Source organism: Eurytemora carolleeae, unplaced genomic scaffold, assembly GCF_000591075.1.
Source record: "Eurytemora carolleeae unplaced genomic scaffold, Eaff_2.0 scaffold810, whole genome shotgun sequence".
Lineage (NCBI taxonomy): Eukaryota > Metazoa > Arthropoda > Copepoda > Calanoida > Temoridae > Eurytemora > Eurytemora carolleeae.
In genome coordinates this window covers 114,449-134,521 of record NW_019396699.1, presented here as the reverse complement: position 1 = coordinate 134,521, position 20,073 = coordinate 114,449, and the positions used below count along the sequence as shown (strand labels likewise).

The 20,073-nt window shown below is 31.9% G+C and overlaps 1 protein-coding gene across 1 annotated transcript; it reads left to right on the top strand.

Moving 5' to 3' along the window:
* Positions 1-457: 457 nt before the first annotated feature.
* LOC111707535 (beta-1,3-galactosyltransferase 5) lies at positions 458-18,943 on the top strand. The gene is made up of 11 exons (XM_023480652.1): positions 458-641; positions 1,600-1,773; positions 2,776-2,900; positions 7,702-7,762; positions 10,478-10,675; positions 11,829-11,895; positions 12,149-12,190; positions 13,858-13,910; positions 16,059-16,099; positions 16,321-16,382; positions 17,222-18,943. Exons 1-11 carry the CDS (start codon positions 523-525, stop codon positions 17,390-17,392), a joined length of 1,113 nt encoding a protein of 370 aa, XP_023336420.1. The 5' UTR covers positions 458-522; the 3' UTR covers positions 17,393-18,943.
* Positions 18,944-20,073: the final 1,130 nt, after the last annotated feature.

Sequence of the window (20,073 nt, the reverse complement as noted above, 5' to 3'; positions counted from 1 at the left end):
ACTATGATAAGACTTTCTGCAATTTTAAATGAGTCGCAAAAAAATGTTGAAAACTTTTTCCGTAGATCATTGTTGTTGAATGTCGAGTGACAATATGCTGAAGAAAAATGTTAATTTTTTCAAGTCATCGCGGTAATTTAGTTCAACTGTCATCTTATTCTTAACCTTGATTTACCCTTGGATTTTTCCTAAACTAAAAGAGACTATCAACTAAATTCAAGTGACAGCTTTTATTCTTCTATTAAAAAAAATTAATTCATTTTTAAATGAATTCTTACTCGATCTTTCATAAATTTTTCTTAACTTTATTAAATTTTATCTAAATTGTTTTGTTCAATCCATTTTCAAATCTCTTCCGAAAGATGTGTTAAGTTTTTTATTCAAATCATTATTTTAGCCATTTTTATTCTAAATTTTTTGTTTTATTAATGCTTATTTTCAGAAATTATGTTATAACTATAATAAAACTAAAATTTTCAGTACATAAATTTATTAATTTTTATCCTAAATTAAATTAACAAAATGAACAAAGCATTTGCTGTGAAACATTTAAAGCGCGGAATATGTATTTTTATCCTGATAAAACTAATCATGTTCCTGCAGAACGTTGTCTTCCCTAAACCCGTATTTACCAACTCCAGGTAAAGACAAATACATTTCATAGATGGACATTTCATAGAAAAAGAAATGCAAAGGTAAGACATTTCATAGATAGGAAATTTCATAGAAAAGGAAATTCAAAAACAGGACATTTCATAGACAGAGTAGACTTACAGAGTAGACTTTCCATAGACAGGACATTTCATAGACAGACCAGATTTTTCATAAAAATGACATTTCATGGACAGAGTAGATTTATCATAGACAGGACATTTCATAGACAGTATATTTTTCATAGACAGGACATTTTATAGACAGACCAGATTTTTCATAAAAATGACATTTCATGGACAGAGTAGATTTATCATAGACAGGACATTTCATAGACAGTAGATTTTTCATAGACAGGACAATTCATAGACAGACTAGATTTTAGAAGCAAACAAGAAATCAACAATATGTTATGTTTAAAGCAAAAATATATATTATGTGTGGAGTAAATCCAAAAAACCGATATTTCTTTCAAGGTCAAAATGTTGCACAGTGTACCAAGATCAATTGTTTTAAAAATGTCTGTTCTAAACATTGCTGTTCTTATGCAAATAAAACCGACTCAACAATTATTCAAATACGATGAACATTTAAAAAAAAAATATTTTCAGGATCAGAATATTGCAAAGTTTAATGAAAATAAAACTTGAACATTATACAGTTTGGAAATCTTGAAAGTTGTATTAATTTAAATAAAAACAAAAACGGATTCAAAACAATTAATAACACTAACTCTAGGACGGATTCAAAACACTTAATAAGACTAACTCTAGGACGGATTCAAAACAATTTAAAAGATTAACTCTAGGACGGATTCAAAACAATTAATAAGACTAACTCTTGGGCGGATTCAAAACAATTAATAAGACTAACTCTAGGACGGATTTAAAACAATCAATAAAACTAACTGTAGGACGGATTCAAAACAATTAATAAGACTTACTCTAGGACGGATTACCCCCTGGAGAAGATTTACAATGATGAGACCGGAACCTTCCAGCTCATTGATCAACCGGATGCGTCCTTCCTTCTTAAACCCAGAGAAGGATGTGTTAAGGGACAGAGCTCGGTTTTCATGGCTCTTTCCTCTCCTAAAAACACAGAGAAAAGAGACGCACTGAGGTATTCAATAGACTTTTAAAGGGGCTGTCTACGTATTTTCAAGTGAAGCTCAACTTAAAACAGAACACTCCAGATTCACAATTGCGCCCTTTAGGCTTTCGTTTATACAAAACAGACAAATTAAGTAATTAGCAGAATTCACCAACAGTCCCTTTAAGATAAAATGATGTTAGGCATTGGAATACGGTATATTAAAGTCATAAAAGGCCCAAATAGATGTTAAATAAAACTTCTACTTAACGAATATTGAAAGAAAGGAAAGTTTCAGCCATTTGTGTAATAATTAAAAATACGCAAAAATTGTTAAAATTAAGATTGGAATTACCAAGCTTCAATGTGAAACAAAAACAAGATTAATAACAGAAAAAATGTTTAATTTTAGCCTAAACTAGGGCTTTTTGATTTACTTTTGAAGCTCCGCGGTTCAATTCCCGTACCGGGTTGACATTTATTTCTGTAGAGGCTAGTGAAATTTATGTGACTGTACGTTAAGTTTGCTAATTATATTTATATATTCCTCCAAAAAAACTGCATTAACCCTTTCTTTTAAACAAATGGTGTTTTGTATCTTCCATCATTCCATGGTATATAAACTAGCTAAAAAAATCGGTGTAATTTTACAAATAATAGCTCTGCCTGGAATTTAAACTTTTTCTTAAATATTTTTATACCAAACTAAGAACATTTTCGTGGTTCCTCGAGTTCCCTAACCAAAAGGAATTGAGTATTTGCCTCTGATTTTCTCATACCTATATCTTTCTATACTCTGATACTCTGATTTTCTCATACCTATATATTTTTTAACTATGAATTATGTTAGATGACATAATCTTAGTTTGGAATATCAAAGGAATGCGCCCTCAGGGGGCAATTAGATATATAGGGATTAGAAAATTTAAGTTTGAAGCAAAGACTCGATTCCTTTGAATTTTATCGATTCAGAAGTTCGTCGGTCTGGTCGGATATAGATATAGATACATACATAATACCTTGAATGTTCAGGAAGCAGTTTGAAGAATTGGAAGATGTAAAACTAGTTTTCTTGCTCGGGAAGCTGAGCAGCTCAGAGCAGCAACAAAAGCTGCAAGAAGAACAGCTGCTTCATGGAGATATTATACAGAACTCAGGTAAATAGCAGCTGCAAGCAGAACAGCTGCTCCATGGAGATATTACACAGAACTCAGATAAATAGCAGCTGCAAGCAGAACAGCTACTCCATGGTGATATTATACAGAACTCAGGTAAATAGCAGCTGCAAGCAGAACAGCTACTCCATGGTGATATTATACCGAACTCAGGTAAATAGCAGCTACAAGCAGAACAGCTGCTCCATGGTGATATTATACAGAACTCAGGTAAATAGCAGCTGCAAGAAGAACAGCTACTCCATGGAGATATTATACAGAACTCAGGTAAATAGCAGCTGCAAGATGGTGATATTATACATAACTCAGGTAAATAGCAGCTGCAAGCAGAACAGCTACTCCATGGAGATATTATACAGAACTCAGGTAAATAGCAGCTGCAAGAAGAACAGCTACTCCATGGAGATATTATACAGAACTCAGGTAAATAGCAGCTACAAGCAGAATAGCTACTTCATGGTGATATTATACATAACTCAGGTAAATAGCAGCTGCAAGCAGAACAGCTACTCCATGGAGATATTATACAGAACTGAGGTAAAAAGCAGCTGCAAGCAGAACAGCTGCTACATGGTGATATTATACAGAACTCAGGTAAATAGCAGCTGCAAGCAGAACAGCTGCTCCATAGAGATATTATACAGAACTCAGGTAAATAGCAGCTACAAGCAGAACAGCTGCTCCATAGAGATATTATACAAAACTCAGATAAATAGCAGCTGCAAGCAGAACATCAGCTCCATCGCAAAATGCAGTCCTCGATATCAAAAAATTCCAGCATGTTAGCAGGGTATTGTAGTTCTCGTGTAGAATGAATGACGACCCTTTTTCATTTTTCTCATGTTAATTGGTTCTCACCGATCTGTAAAATATTGTGTATGGTCAAAGTTCATCTCACAAAACTAAAATTTTAAGGTTAAAGGGAGTTTTCGCGAAAAATGAAAGGATGTATCGGTTATCTATTTTAATTCGATAACGATTGCAATTAATTTTTCTTATATCTGCATTCTGCATACCTATTTAAGGAGAAACTATACCCAAAAGTATGGGACCCATACAAAAATAAACATATAAAAGTAAAATTAGTAGCTTAATTGATCCCCTTTCATTTTTCGCCAACACTCTCTTTAAGTAGAAAAATTGTTTTCTTAGAGAAACATATTCCTATGTTCCTACGACTACGGATTATGTGGGATAAGTCAGGAAAAAAATATGCTTGATTATTCTGTCACTTCCACCATACTCTCCACACCCTCATCCATCTTGAAAGGGATTATTGGCGAGTTAGATAAAAAATATTTATTGTAATTTGATGCAATTATTTAAATTTCAGTTCTTATACGTACTTTGCTTCCTTTCCGTCATTTACTTCCTTTCCGTCTTTTACCTCCGTTCCGTCTTTTACTTCCTTTCATTCTTTTATTTCCTTTCCGTCCTTTACTTCCTTTCCGCTTTTTTCTTTCTTTCCGTCCTTTACTTCTTTTCCGTCTTGTACTTCCTTTCCGTCCTTTACTTCTTTTCCGTCTTTTACTTCCTTTCCGTCCTTTACATCCTTTCCGTCTTTTACTTCCTTTCCGTCCTTTACTTCTTTTCCGTCTTTTACTTCCTTTCCGTCTTTTACTTCCTTTCCGTCCTTTACTTCCTTTCCGTCCTTTACATCCTTTCCGTCTTTTACTTCCTTTCCGTCCTTTACTTCCTTTCCGTCCTTTACTTCCTTTCCGTCCTTTACTTCCTTTCCGTCTTTTTCCAACACTGTTTGAACGTACTTTTTTGTACTTTATGTCATGTCTTGTACGTCCTTTCGTCCTTTTTTTGTGCGATAATTTCGATGTTACGTCCTATTTTGTACGATACTACTCTTACTTCCTGCTTGTCTGATTTGTCCTACTTTTCTAATACATCTTATACATTCATATGTCCTATTTGTCAAATACGTAAAATATGTCATATTCGTCCAACAAGCCTTACATGTCCAATTCGTCCAATACGTCTTATATGTCCTATTTGTCCAATACGTCTTATATGTCCTATTTGTCCAATACTTCTTATATGTCCTAATCGGCCAATAGTTCTATTTAGTTTTACAAGTAAAATATTTATTGCAGTACCTTCTACATATGTCATATGCAGCGGGTCCCTAAAATATAATAAAAAACCATAAATCAAGCTCGTAGCAATTTTTTTTATACCGTACTGGTACACGTTGTTGTTTTGTTACCCCTTTCAAAATTTGTAAAAGATCCCTTGAAGAATAAACCTAAGAACAATTCTGTTTAGAGAAAAAAAATAACAACAATATTCTTTTCTTTGTTTTCTTCATTCAAGGGCAAATAAAATAGTTGAATAAAATATCCCAATAAATCTCCAAATCATTTGATTAAAACTTGCTTTAACAAGTTCTTTCAGATGGATATGTCATAAAAGCCCTTTTAAATAGATTATCTCAGGCTGTTGAGGAATCGGGTCTTTGCCACAAACTCTGATTTTTTAATCCCTACATCTGAGAAACCCAATCAGTAGACCTTATGATATTTCAAACCATGAATTCTATACCAAATAATTTTAAATGTTAAAGGTTTACACCATCAGCTTGAAAAGTTAGAGTCTTTATAATTGTCAGAGCCTCAGTACCCTTCTCAAAACATGTGAATCACGCCTGAAATCTCGTATGGTTTCAATCATGACGCCTTTTATTGTAAATCTATTATTAAGAACAACAAACGGGATAAATTTTATGTAAAAATTAAATAAGAGGACCTACAAGGTCGCACAGTCGTACCAGCAATGTCGCACATATTTTAACTTTAACAAGTTCAATGTGATGTTAAAAAACGTGCTGTTTAAAGAAAATGTAAATTGTAAAAATGGATTTTTAAGTTCACCACATGAGAAACGAAACCTTCTGTTTGTTGCAGTAATTCTATTTTCTTTTGAATAAAATCTTCCGACTCGAGAATTAGACAGGATTAGGCTTGAAGGGGGGGGGGGGGGGGCAATGCGCGCCCTTAGATTTTACAACTTAAATGAATAATTTGTTTTTAAAATAACAAATTTAAATGAAGTCGGTAGTTACACATAAAAATACTCTATATTTGCGGTGATAAGCTTGAAAATACTAAAAAGTTGTATATAAAGGTAGGGGACGGAAGAATGTCATTTGTGGATAGCTAGGAAGTTCTACGGGTGCAGTCTCCCTTCCCTCCCTCGCAAGGGTTGAAAAGGATGGAAATGGTTTAGGAAGTGACAGATGAATATCGAATATATAGATTATAGATACTCCAAGATAAATGGTTTTTAGAAGAGATAAATGCAAGATCCAGGGCCTACAGACAAATCCGTCTTGACAGCCCAGGTTTTGGAGTAGATGGGTATCAGAGTATAGATAGATTTATGTTTTACATACAGTTGTCATGTATATCAATACAACGAAGACGACTTTCTATTTCAATTTTTGATTTTTACCAAGCTTACAAGCACCATAGTTATACACGATCATCTAAACCAAGCCTCTCTTTGTTTACTATTAACTCGCAATTTGAAAAAACCAGACCACTGTACTATATGCACAATCTACGTACATATGATTTGATTGCATCTAGAAAAGTGAAAAAAGTATGGTCTGAAAAATTCACTTCATAGCTAGAAATTCGTTTAATTCACGTACTGTATACAATTACAGTACAGTTCGGTCTGGTCGAGCCGGTACACATTTGGTTGAATTGGTCTGCGAATATTGGTTAAGCATATAATGCGTAAATAATTTCTACGATATTTTGATTGAATAAAAATATTTACTAGATGTTGTTCTAATCCATTCTGTATTTCTCAATGTTTTTGACAAAAATTAGATTAAGACTGAAAATATGAATAATAAAAAAAGCTTTTACTCCTCACTATACACACATAAATTTTCCTAATACAGTCATAATTCAGGGGTAAATATTTTATAAAATTAGTATTTAAAGACTNAGTAGGACATGATGAACTGGCAAATATGTTCTCCTCTTTTTGATACTTTCTCCCGGAAAAATCATAAATTTTTCATAACTCACCAAACTAATAAAAAAAACCATTTAAAATATTAGGAACAAAATGCTAATAAAAAACAAAAAAAAAACACCTGTAGAGTGTAAAATCATAGTGCAAATTGCAATGAGAATAATTATAAGATAGTCTTGCGCTTGGGTTTGGCCTAAAACAGTGAGTAGCAAAGAATGAAAATGATGTTCACAGTTAAATTATAGATATAACTATACTAATCATAGATATAACTATACTAATTATAGATATAACTATACTAGTTAAATTATAGATATAACTATACTAGTTAAATTATAGATATAACTATACTAGTTAAATTATAGATACAAGAAAATTCAAGGCGCTTCGCGCCCTTCTTTCTAGCCTTAGAGGGCGCTTCGCGCCCATCTTCTAAATTAGTTGTGAACATGTTCTCTTTGTGTACATCGTAAAACAAAACAAAAATAATTCGCGGATTTTCACAAAAAATTTCGTGGATTTTAAAAATTTTTAAAAATTTAATGGAGATCTAATTTTGATGGAGACAAATATTTGAAATTTTGATCATTCATAAACCTTCCCTGGGGTCCCTAGATGTCCCACAAAAAATTTGGGCCCGATCGGTTCAGCCGTTTTGACGCTTATTGGATACAAACAGACAGACAAGCCAAATTTATATATAGATATAACTATACAAATTTTACTTCTTTAGTTGATGAAAATTCTTGATAAATAAGCTTTAATTTTAACATTAATATTTTAGTAATGGATGCTTACTACACGCTGGCATACAAGTCTCTCAGTGGATTCATTTGGGTCAACAGGTAGAAATCTTTAAAAAAAAACAGGAAAAAAGTGTAAAGGGAAAAAAAACCTGGAAACGTTTTACGTTAAATGATTTTTAAGACACAGTATAGCCTTCAAAATCAAGATTACTGATGGAATTATCAAAAATCTTACATTTTAAGAATTTTTCCTTAAAGACTTTTAATGAGTCAATTTTTAAAAAGGGACTATTAAATCATTATATGTGAGAACATTCAAAAATAATATCAATGGTTTGCAGCCATTCCCTTTAATTCTTTTTCAAAGAAAGCAAAGAAAAAAACGGCCAATATATGTATTATTTTAACGACAATTACAATTATTAGAAAGAGGTTTTAGGGTTAATTGATAAAGGTTTTCTTTCTTTGCACTGTACATTGTACATAATCTAGAGTTAAAGTGCACAGACTGTACAAATTAATGTTTACCAAGAATGTAATGCAAGGAAAGTTGATTGAAGATGCGTATACTCTGCGTACATTTTGAAACCAGTTCTCTCTGGGCGGAATTTGTAAACAAGAAAAGATGCTTCAGCGTTCGCTTAGTATCCGATGAGGTTAAAAGCATTGAATTTTGATAATTTTGATAATTCACATAATAGTTTCCTATGACCAGAATATTTAATTGATTATTTATGTGAAAGATGGATCCCATGGCAGGCTTCGACATCCGTCTTGTGTTTACATTACCGCCCAGAGACAGTACACTGCAGTACAAAAGATGCGTACACCTCTGAAATAACTTTCCTCGCATTAAATCCTTGATGTTTACCAAGTTTTGTTTTTCCCTTTCAACTAATAATTCGAAAACTAATCCTCTAAAGTTTATATTCTGTTTCTATGTTTAGATCTCGATACAGATTTAAAGGGAGAGACCGGCTATGTAAGGTAGTTAAACTGAGTATGCAGTGTTGTGGAAAAACTCTTTAGGGTTCATTTGAGACATATATAAACTTTTAAAAAATCTGTAAATCCTAAGGTTGAGGGCAAAGTCGGCGATCAAAATCGTATTTTGGGTGGATACGTTTTCAGAATTAGTTTTTAAAAATTATTAAATAACGACGACAAAAAATGTAAGCAAAATTCTGCAGTAAACTAATTAGCTGTTTGGGAACAGGTTGAGAAAATAATAAAAATTAACTCTTATCATCGAAAATAAGTAATCTTATTCAATTATTAGTTTCTATAAGCTCTCTTTAATCATAAAGATTTTCTGCGGATTTTCTGGAATTTTTAATAAAAAGACGATATTTGAAGAATTTGAAGAAATCTGCGAACAAATTTATAGAATATAAGAAATTCCATATAATGATGAAAAAGAAAATAATTTATTTTAACTTCGATTTATTGACAAATTTCTTTTGAGAAATATGTTCCTAAACATGTAATTAGTTTACTATAGAATGTATACTATATTTTTTGTCGTCTTTATTTAATAATCTAAAAAAAATCCGATTCTGAAAACATTCCCATCCACATTCATGATTTTGAACGTCGACTTTGCGTTTAAACTCAGTATATATCGTGGAAAAGTTTTATATGTGTCAAATGAATCCTAAAGAACTTGTCCAAAACACCCCATACTCAGTTTAACTACCTTACATAGGCGGTCTGTCCCTTTAAAATAAGAATTTTTCCAAGCTGAAAAATGAAATTAATAAATCAGAAAATTTATTTTGTTTCTTGTTTTTTGTGCTTGGGTTTACAGCAAAATTGGGAAACCGTTCAATGAAAATTTAGCTCTTTTCATGAAATTTTACATAAATCTATTTCGCGAAAAAAAATTTCGCAAAAAATTCGCGAAAATAAAAAATACAATTTTTCGCAAAAGTCCAGCATATTTTTCTTTCTTCACTAAATTCCGTACCGGATGAGACTTCAGAGACGATTGTACGGAATTTATTAAGTCCATTTCCTTGCATTCAGGGGGTTCCTTGCAGGCCAAAACTGACTTATTTCTGTGCTTAATCATTTAATAAACCATCAAAGTATTTAATTGATAGCAGAAACCAAAAATCAAGCTTCAAATCGTTATACTTTAAGAGTTTTGGTCCTATTTATACAGTCTCTTTCTTGTTGGCCGACAGACTTTTGGTTTGGAGATGAAACAGGGTTTCTACTGGATATTCAGAATTCTAAAGAGCAGAAATTAATTGGAAAAAAGTAACATTCAGACAAACAAGAAACTGTCTTTGAATATATTTATGATCTTTAAAACCACATAAAGGAATTGAGTCTTTGTAACAAAATCAAATATTTAAACCCCAATATCTTTAGAACCCAATGTTGTAAACCTTTGATATTTTAAACTTTTATTATTTGATTTAACAGAATTCATAGTTTGAAATATCTAAGGCCTACAACATTTGATTCCAAATATATAGTGATTAGAAAATCAGAGTTTGTGGCAAAGACTCAATTCCTTTATAGAAGAAAAGAACGAACACTGAATAGTTGTTCTCTTGAAGCAGTTGAAATAATATTCGCAAATTCAAACCTCTGCCTAAAATAGAAAACTTCATACCCAGTGCACTATCCTAGGATACCAAGGACAAATCTCCGAAACAAGGGAGAAATATTTAGCCTTGAATTCAATAGCTTTTTACTGTGCAGCATGTTAACTGTACAGCTGTGTCTTTAGGAATTTGTCCAGCTAAGCAGTATAGTAATAAGCAAATATGTAATTATTGGGAAATTTTTTCAAATTATTTTCAGGTATTGTGGAAATGTTGATTACATTGTAAAGATTGATGACGATGTAAAAGTAAATCTTCCAGCTCTCAGATCCAAGATGACCGCCAAGTACCCAGCAGGGCCCCCTCCTACTGTACAGTGTCCCAGCGTAATGCGCAACATGCGACCCTGGCGGCACAATCATACAAATACAGTTATGGGAAAGTGGAGCGTTACAAGGTGATATTTGAATACCCTATTATTTGTCACAAAGAATGGAGAGTATAAAGAGAATGAGAGAGATAAAGAATGCCAGATCAGATAAAAATACTTAAGAATAAATCTTGAATACACAGATTATGGTTCGGTTTAGCCGTGGGTTATCTAAAATGACTTTACTGAACAGATATGACACTAGACACCATCCACTCAATATCTATTCTCTGTCTAACTCCATATCTATTCTCCATCTGACTCCATATCTATTCTCAGTCTGACTCCATATCTATTTTCTGTCTGACGATCCATATCTATTCTCTATCTCACTCCATATCTATTTTCTATCTCACTCCATATTTATTCTCTGTCTAACGATCCATATCTATTTTCTGTCTCACTCCATATCTATTCTCTGTCTGACTCCATATTTATTCTCTGTCTGACGATCAATATCTATTTTCTATCTCACTCCATATCTATTTTCTATCTCACTCCATATCTATTTTCTATCTCACTCCATATCTATTTTCTATCTCACTCCATATCTATTCTCTATCTCACTCCATATCTATTTCTGTCTGACTCCATATCTTTTCTCTATCTAACTCCATATCTATTTTCTGCCTCACTCCATATCTATTCTCTATCTCACTCCATATCTATTTTCTGTCTGACTCCATATCTATTTTCTGTCTGACTCCATATCTATTTTCTTTCTGACTCCATATCTATTTTCCGTCTGACTCCATATCTATTTTCCGTCTGACTCCATATCTATTCTCTATCTCACTCCATATCTATTTTCTGTCTGACTTCATATCTATTTTCTGTCTGACTCCATATCTATTTTCTGTCTGACTCCATATCTATTTTCTGTTTCACTCCATATCTATTTTCTATCTCACTCCATATCTATTTTCTGTCTCACTCCATATCTATTTTCTATCTCACTCCATATCTATTCTCCGTCTCACTCCATATCTATTTTCTGTCTGACTCTATATCTACTCTCCGTCTGACTCCATTTCTATTCTCTATCTCACTCCATATCTATTTTCCGTCTGACTCCATATCTACTCTCCGTCTGACTCCATATCTATTCTCTATCTCACTCCATATCTATTTTCCGTCTGACTCCATATCTATTCTCTGTCTGACTCCATATCTATTATAGGACTGAGATGTCAAGACGAGTTCATCCTGATTTTTGCCCTGGTTGGCTTTACTACACTACACCAAAGGTACAGTTTTATCATATCTTCATTTTATGCTTCAAAGATATGAAAGCTAATATTTTGTAAAAGTTATCTTAAAGAATTTTTAAGACAGAATTAAAAAAAATGTTTAAAATAGTTATACAATTTATAAAAAAAAAAAAAATTTTAGAAATTATTATGAAAATAATGCTAATAATGATTGAGGATGATTTGTTTTGAAAATAAGTTAAATGATATTTTGATCCTGGTTTTAATAATTAATTATCTGTGTGTTCAGGCCGGATTAGCTCTGGTGCATATTGCAGCTGAAACTGCACAGGTAGACATTGAGGCGACATTCTTTCAATTTAAACTCTACTTAAGTCTGGTTTTCTACATTTTTGTCACTGAAACTCTGTTTAAGTTAATAACTAAACTTAACTTTAGATTTTTCTTTCGGGATTTATATTACACTCTTAGATTGAGTTATCAATGATAAAATTTTGTTTGATTCATAGACCCATGTCTTATTTTCCACACTTAGATTAATTACAAGAAGTTCGGTTTATTTATGAAGTCAACTTTCGATTTCAATTTTGTTTTATATCAAGTTTTTAAACAGCATTGATACACAAAAACTTGGAAACAAAAAGAAGCGCCAATTTAAAAAGCTTTTCTTTAATTACTTATAAATTTGTGTACGGTTGCTAACAATTAAAACTTAAATAAAAAGTCGTCTTCATTATATTGATATAATAGCCTACCACCGTATTAAAACTATAATTAAGTTCAATATTTTACAATTATGTCTTGTGTTCTTCACTTAAATTACATATTCAATAGAGTAAAGTTAAGTTTGAAAAGTTTGTGCACCTTATTTAGTACAGAGCTGAGTTACCCACAGACATGACTATGTGAGATATATTCATTATTTTTCCTACGTTAAGAGGGTTTCCTCTGTTGCAAAATTAAAGAAAATTTAATTTACTAGACATTTTCAAATTTTGGCAGATTTTTTATTTCGAATTGACGCATTTTCAAAAAAAGCATATAAATAATAGGGCAATTTAAACCTTAAAGAGGTTTAGGACGTTCTTGGAGCCTCATCCTTTATTAGTATTAATACTAAACCCTATTTGGCCTGGGGGGGGGGGGGCAATTTAACCCCCCTTTCATTTTCTTGCGATAAATCAAAGAAGTATTTGAGCTAGGAAGTTTAAATTTTCTGGCTTTTCTAACTAACACATGCCCCTCACTTACTCACTGAGTCCTCAGTCCAAAATGCCTTATTTTACCTATACCAGACTAAATATATATTTAGACCTACTCCCAAACATTGGATTTCGACATTTTACAGCTCTTTTGAAAGCCTATAACAAAAGCAAGCAGATTGCACAAATTTGCAAAGAAATTTTGCGCAGATTTTTGCACAGACGCGTTCAAAGGGAATTTTCACATTTTCAGATTTCTTGAATACACATTTAGGTTTTAAACATTTTGGAAATGTTTTTGCTTATTTGAAGGGCTTTTCAAAAATGTGTAATTTGTTGCAATTTGAGCAATTTTTTTCTTGCAAATTTTTGCTTTGTAACTAGATTTCGCAATAAATATTTGGGTTTTGCAAATTTGTCATTTTTTGCACATTATTGAAGAAGAGCCCAAGGGCTTTCCAAAAACGTATCAAATGCTTCAGCTTTGTATCACAATAAGAAAATAGAGAGGGGGTTAATTTTACCCCCCNCCCCGAGGCAGACGTCAGGCTAAATAGGGTTAAAAGTCATGGTCTGTTATAGAATTCAGTATTTCACAATTACATTTATATTTTCTTTCAGATAAATTATTTTTTCTCAAATTAGAACAATATATATTCCACAAAGAAATGCACAGAGAAAAAAAGCGATACTTTTTGGTCTGAAATCTGTGCCTTTAGCGCGCAAACGTGTTTGTTTCCTCTGAAGGGTTTAACCAAAGAAAACCAAAAATGTTTAGTAATTTTACTTTTTTTAGGAACTGAAAGCTGTGACTAAGCTGGATGATATTTACGTTACAGGCTTTCTAAGGTTGGTTTTTAAATGCCCGGCATTATTAAAATTTTAAGAGAAAGGTCGGCGAAATGTTAAACATAATCTTTAATTATAATATTTTGCTCTATGGTTTTTCTGGCCTTAGTTCTCTGCTATTTATTTTATCTCCCTAAGTTGTCTGGTTTTTTATTGTCTGGTTTATTATATCCCTAAATTGTCTGGTTTATTATATCCCTAAATTGTCTGGTTTATTTTATCCCTAAATTGTCTGATTTATTTTATCCCGAAGTTGTCTAGTTTATTTTATCTCCCTAAGTTGTCTAGTTTATTTTATCCCAAAGTTGTCTGGTTTAAATTATCCCTAAGTTGTCTAGTTTACTTTATCCCTAAGTTGTCTAGTTTATTTTATCACTAATTTGTCTGGTTTACTTTATCCCTAAGTTGTCTAGTTTATTTTATCACTAAATTGTCTGGTTTATTTTATCCCTAAGTTGTCTGGTTTATTTTATCCCTAAGTTGTTTAGTTTATTTTATCCCTAAGTTGTCTAGTTTATTTTATCCCTAAGTTGTCTAGTTTATTGTATCCCTAAGTTGTCTAGTTTATTTTATCCCAAAGTTTTCTAGTTTATTTTATCCCTAAATTTTCTGGTTTATTTCATCCCTAAATTGTCTGGTTTATTTTATCCCATAGTTCTCTGGTTTATTTTATCCCATAGCTCTCTGGTTTATTTTATCCCATAGTTCTCTGGTTTATTTTATCCCAAAGCTCTCTGGTTTATTTTATCCCATAGTTCTCTGATTTATTTTATTTCGTAGTTCTCTGGTTTATTTTATCCCATAGTTCTCTGGTTTATTTTATCCAGTAGTTCTCTGGTTTATGTTATCCCATAGTTAACTGGTTTATTTTTCCCATAGTTCTCTGGTTTATTTTATCCAGTAGTTCTCTGGTTTATTTTATCCCATAGCTCTTTGGTTTATTTTATCCCATAGTTCTCTGGTTTATTTTATCCCATAGTTCTCTGGTTTATTTTATCCCTCAGTTCTCTGGTTTGTTTTACCTTTCAATTCTCTGGGTTTTTTTGATATAATTGGGTAAGAGCATAGATTAACGAAAATACAGATAAAACACGCATGCCGCTTTGAATTACAAGATAGACAGAGTGTTTGTTCTAACTCCTTTGGGCTTCTGCCTCAGAGTTGTTGTGAACAAAAAATCCCCATAATCTTGAAAAGACGACATCTTGTGTTCTATCTATATTGTTATTAGTCAATAATTTCTTTCAATAAGATAGATAAAGACAAGAATTTTTTTAAATAAGATAGATAAAGACAAGAATTTCTTTAAATAAGATAGATAAAGACAAGAATTTCTTTATGTGAGATAGAGAAAGACAAGAATTTCTTGAAATAAGATACAGTGAAACCCTTAATAACGAATACATCGGAAGAATTTATGTCGTCTTGACAATTTTTCAATGAGTTTGATACTATATTACGTAAATTTCAGTATTTGCGAAAATAAATAAATAGCCATGAATATGCGGGAACAGTTTTAAAGAGTTCCATGTAATCATTCAATTAAAAAACTAAATATCTGCAACATTCCATTATCAGAAAGTGAAGAATACGACATTTGATGAATTTGTATTCGTTATTAAGGGTTTCACTGTAGATAAAGAAAAGAATTTCTTTAAGTGAGATAGAATAAGAAAAACATTTCTTATATATATAGTATAAGACAAGTATTTCTTCAAGAGTAATGGAATAATACAAGTAGTTCTTAAATAAGCATTTCTTTAAATTAGATATTATAATAAGAAAAGAATTTCTTAGATAAGATAGAGTGAGGCAAGAATATCCTTAAATAAGACAGAATAAGAAAAGAATTTCTTAGATAAGATAGAGTGAGGCAAGAACTTAAATAAGACAGAATAAGAAAAGAATTTCTTAGATAAGATAGAGTGAGGCAAGAACTTAAATAAGACAGAATTAGACAATAATTCTTTAATAAGATAGATAGATAGGCAGGGCTTTTCCTGAAGAAAAAAAAACAAGAATAAGATAGGAAGAGTGAAGAATGCAGTAGTATCTAGATGTAATGTTTCTTTTTTTATTAAGAATTAAGATAAATCATTTATTTTAGGAGATATACATATCATTTTTTTCATGAGGTTTTTTTTGCAGAGAACGTCTTCCTTGGATCAAACTTGAACAATTTGATGGAGGTAATTGAAATATAAAAAGTGAATATTCATGATTTCTTGACATGTTTTACTCATAATGAAAAATCTTGTTAAAAAATATCTAACATTTTTGATCTCATCTTTCTTTGATATAGGCTGAAATAATTTGTTATGATTAGCTTCAATTTGTACACTAATTAAATGAGTGCACAGTTAATTATAATATTATTAATTAATTGTTTATAATAATTAATTATGTTTAGGGTATACGGGTCTAGCATGGAACAGTTTTCTTTCCCAATGTCCTTTCCTCGGGATTTCAAAGGAAAAAGAACATTTAATAAAGTTTGGCAAAGATCTAAGATATTCCTTAAACGGTCTGTCCTTGATTTTAGATAGAATATTCAATATTTTTTATGCAAGTATTGCAGGATGTCTTCATGAAAAGGGATATGTCCTGCTTTAGATAAAATAGGATTGACTTCTATAGGCCTCAAAATTTAGAAGTTAGTTTAGTTCAAAATAATGCAAATGCATTTCATTAACATATAATTTGAATTTAAAAGTATTAAAATTCCAATTTTAACAAAACAAAAAATAAAAGAAGGGCTCCACAAAAACACTTCAATGAAAAAAATATAAAATAATATCAAGAGACTTTTAATCGATCTTAATTATTCAACTATTAAATTGGCGCGTTCAATTCAAAATAGTATCCTTAAACCATAAATTAATTAAAATTACAAATAGGACTCTCGATGTCGTCTTTTCAAGGTTTAGGGGTTTTTCATTCACATTGACCCCAAGTCAGAATCCCAAAGGAGTTACGTGCATGCTGCGTATAATTACAAGACATAGAGAGAGCCTGTTCTAGATCGACTGCGCGTAACTCCTTTTGGCCATTACCTCATAATGCTAATGAAAAACCACTAAATCTTGAAAAAACGACATCTAGGGTTCTATCTGTTATTTTAATTAAAATATTCATCTAACAATTCAAAAACATGTTAAGAAATAAACTCTCATTGATCAGTCAATGGTAATAAGGTTACCCTTTAGAATTTAATATTCCTCTCTTCGCCTGGAGGATCACTTGAAATTACGTCTACAGTCCCTTTAAATGATTTCGAAATCTTGAATTAAAATGTTCTATTTCATGGTCAGACAATTTTCTTGAACGACGTGGTTCTGGACAAGGGGAGCGGGAACATCTCCTACATCAAGGGAGGCTGGTTCTACTTCTGCGCCTTCCTGGAGTTCTTTGTATTCGAGAACCTAGAGTACATTCATCCGTCCTTAGCTCCTGATTCATTATGGGATATCTGTGCCAGATAAATCAGATTCATTACGGGATATCTGCGCCAGATAAATCAGATTCATTATGGGATATCTGTGCCAGATAAATCAGATTCATTACGGGATATCTGCGCCAGATAAATCAGATTCATTATGGAATATGATGTATATATCTAGTATATAAGTATGTATATTATATATAATCTTCTCTTTATTTAAGAATTCAGTATGTATAATCTAGTATAAAAGTATGTATAATATATATATATAATCTTCTCTTTATATAAGAATATAGCATGTACATATCTAGTATATAAGTATGTATAATATATTGCAGATAAATCAGATTCATTATGGAATATCTGCATCAGATAAATCAAATTCATTATGGGATCTCTTAGTCAGATAAATCAGATTTATTATGGAACATCTGCGTCAGATAAATCAGATTCATTATGGGATCTCTTCATGAGATAAATCAGATTTATTATGGAATATCTGCGTCAGATAAATTAAATTAATTATGGGATATCTGTGCCAGAAAAATCAGATTCATTATGGGATAAATGCGCCAGATATATAGGATTTATTATGGGATATCTATGCCAGATAAATCAGATTTACTGTGGGATATCTGCGCCAGATAAATCAGATCATCAAGGCATATATGTGCCACATAAAGTAAATATTGTATTTAAAAATAATGCAGTAATCTAGAAATCTCCCATCATTTCATACTATTTCTACCCTACACTCTACAGGAGAAATAGCAGTATTTAAAATAATGATTAAAAATCTTGTAGAATAAACATTATAAACATTGGTTTACACCAACAAACATTGTAAACATTGGTTTTTGCCCACAAACATTTTTATAGTCTCTAGACACATACAATTAAAAATAATATTGTGTTTCATTGCAAGATAAAAAAGGTGTTGGCATTGAAAAAAAAGATTAGCCTGTATCTGATATTTGATTTAATGTCTTAAAGGGACTGTAAAGGAAACATGAAAGGGAGTATAGGATGAAACCTTAGAATCTCAGGCATTGAACGATACAAATAAAACATCTATCTTATGTTCCTTCTGTAAAGTTGGAGATCAACAGCACTAGAAGTGAACTCCATTCTACTCTGAAAAATTACACAATATTAATAATAGTAATAAGCAAACCCAGACTTTCTAGAGCATCTGTCAGAGAAGGCTAGTGTCCCATGTGAGCTGAGTGTGAGTTGAGCTTTTAGAACTTAAGCTTTTTAACCAAACTACTGTTCATAATTTTCAGCTTATCATGTCTGCGCTTCATGGTTTTTTTCCTTTGCGATTGCATGTTTTCTTTTCTTTACCGTTTTTTCCATCATTTCATTGAGAACCTCGAAGAATTCACCGGCAGAGTCTATCGTTTCTTTACCGTCCTCATGCTCCCCTTCTGAATATTTACCCACTTCATCATCTGCATCATTATGATAAGCATAGCTATATTCTTCATATAATCTCTTCAGTTCCTCATTCACATTGTCTAGTGCTATTAACCCTATCCCCGCTGGGGTACTTGAAAACCAGGATACGCTGGGGGGGGGGGGGTCAATTTGACCCCCCCTCTAAATCCCATGTTTGATGTCCAAATATGACAAATGATACATCATTGGAAAGCTCTTGAGCTCTACTTTTAGAATCTGCAAAAAAAATTGCAAATTTGCAAAAATTGAATTTTTTATCGCAAAATCCAGTTATATAGTAAAAATGTTTGCAAAAAAAAAATTGCCCATAAAATGAAAAATTATACATTTTTGAAAAGCCCTTGACCATGCCATTTCAAATATGCAAAAATGTTTGCAAAATTTTAAATAACCTGATTTTTAATCAAGAAAAACTAAAAGTTTGCAAATTTCCTTTGACAGGTTGTTTGCAAAAAATTTGCAATTTATTTTTCGCAAAACTTGTGCAATCCGTTTCCTTATGTCATAGGCTTTCCAAAAAGCTAAATTTTATTAAAATCTGACAAGTGAAAGTGGGTCAAAACAAAGATTTAGTTTGTTACAGGAAAAAGCATTCATTCAGGCAGTGTGCCTGAGGACTCAGGCAGTTAGTATTAAAGCCCGGTTTTAGGCCTAAAGGGAGGGCTTTGGGTATGTAGGAAAAGTCAGAAAATTTCAACAGCCTCAGACCAATACTTTTTGAGTTATGTAAAAAAAACTACAGGGGGGGGTCAAATTGACCCCCCCCCCCAGCGGGAATAGGGTTAACACTTACTTCGCACTTTCCATGTCTTTGTTCAATTTGGAGTATTTCCCGTACAAATCGTTCATGTATTTGACATTTCTCTGTGGTCTTAAACTGTTTACGAAACTATTTAAGTAACTTTGGAATGATTAAATATCTTATAACAGATAATTACTGTGGGTTCCAATCAAAGGAATTTACAAAATTTACTAAAGTTCATGGAATAACACATCCAATTTCAGCACCATATAAGAGTAGAGCAAGGGCATATGTAGAATTGTAAAATGGAATATTGCAAAGGGATCTGAAAAATTTAACTATTTTTGAAAGAGAAAATTGGAGTGATTTGATTCCTTTAGTCACCTTTTTACTCAATAATAGAATTTTTTACAATGAAACTTTAACACCATCTCAACTACAATTTGGAGTTAAATTTTTAAGATATGACTTTATGAGACCTGAACAAAGAACTTTGTTCCAAAGTTTAATTCCTTAAA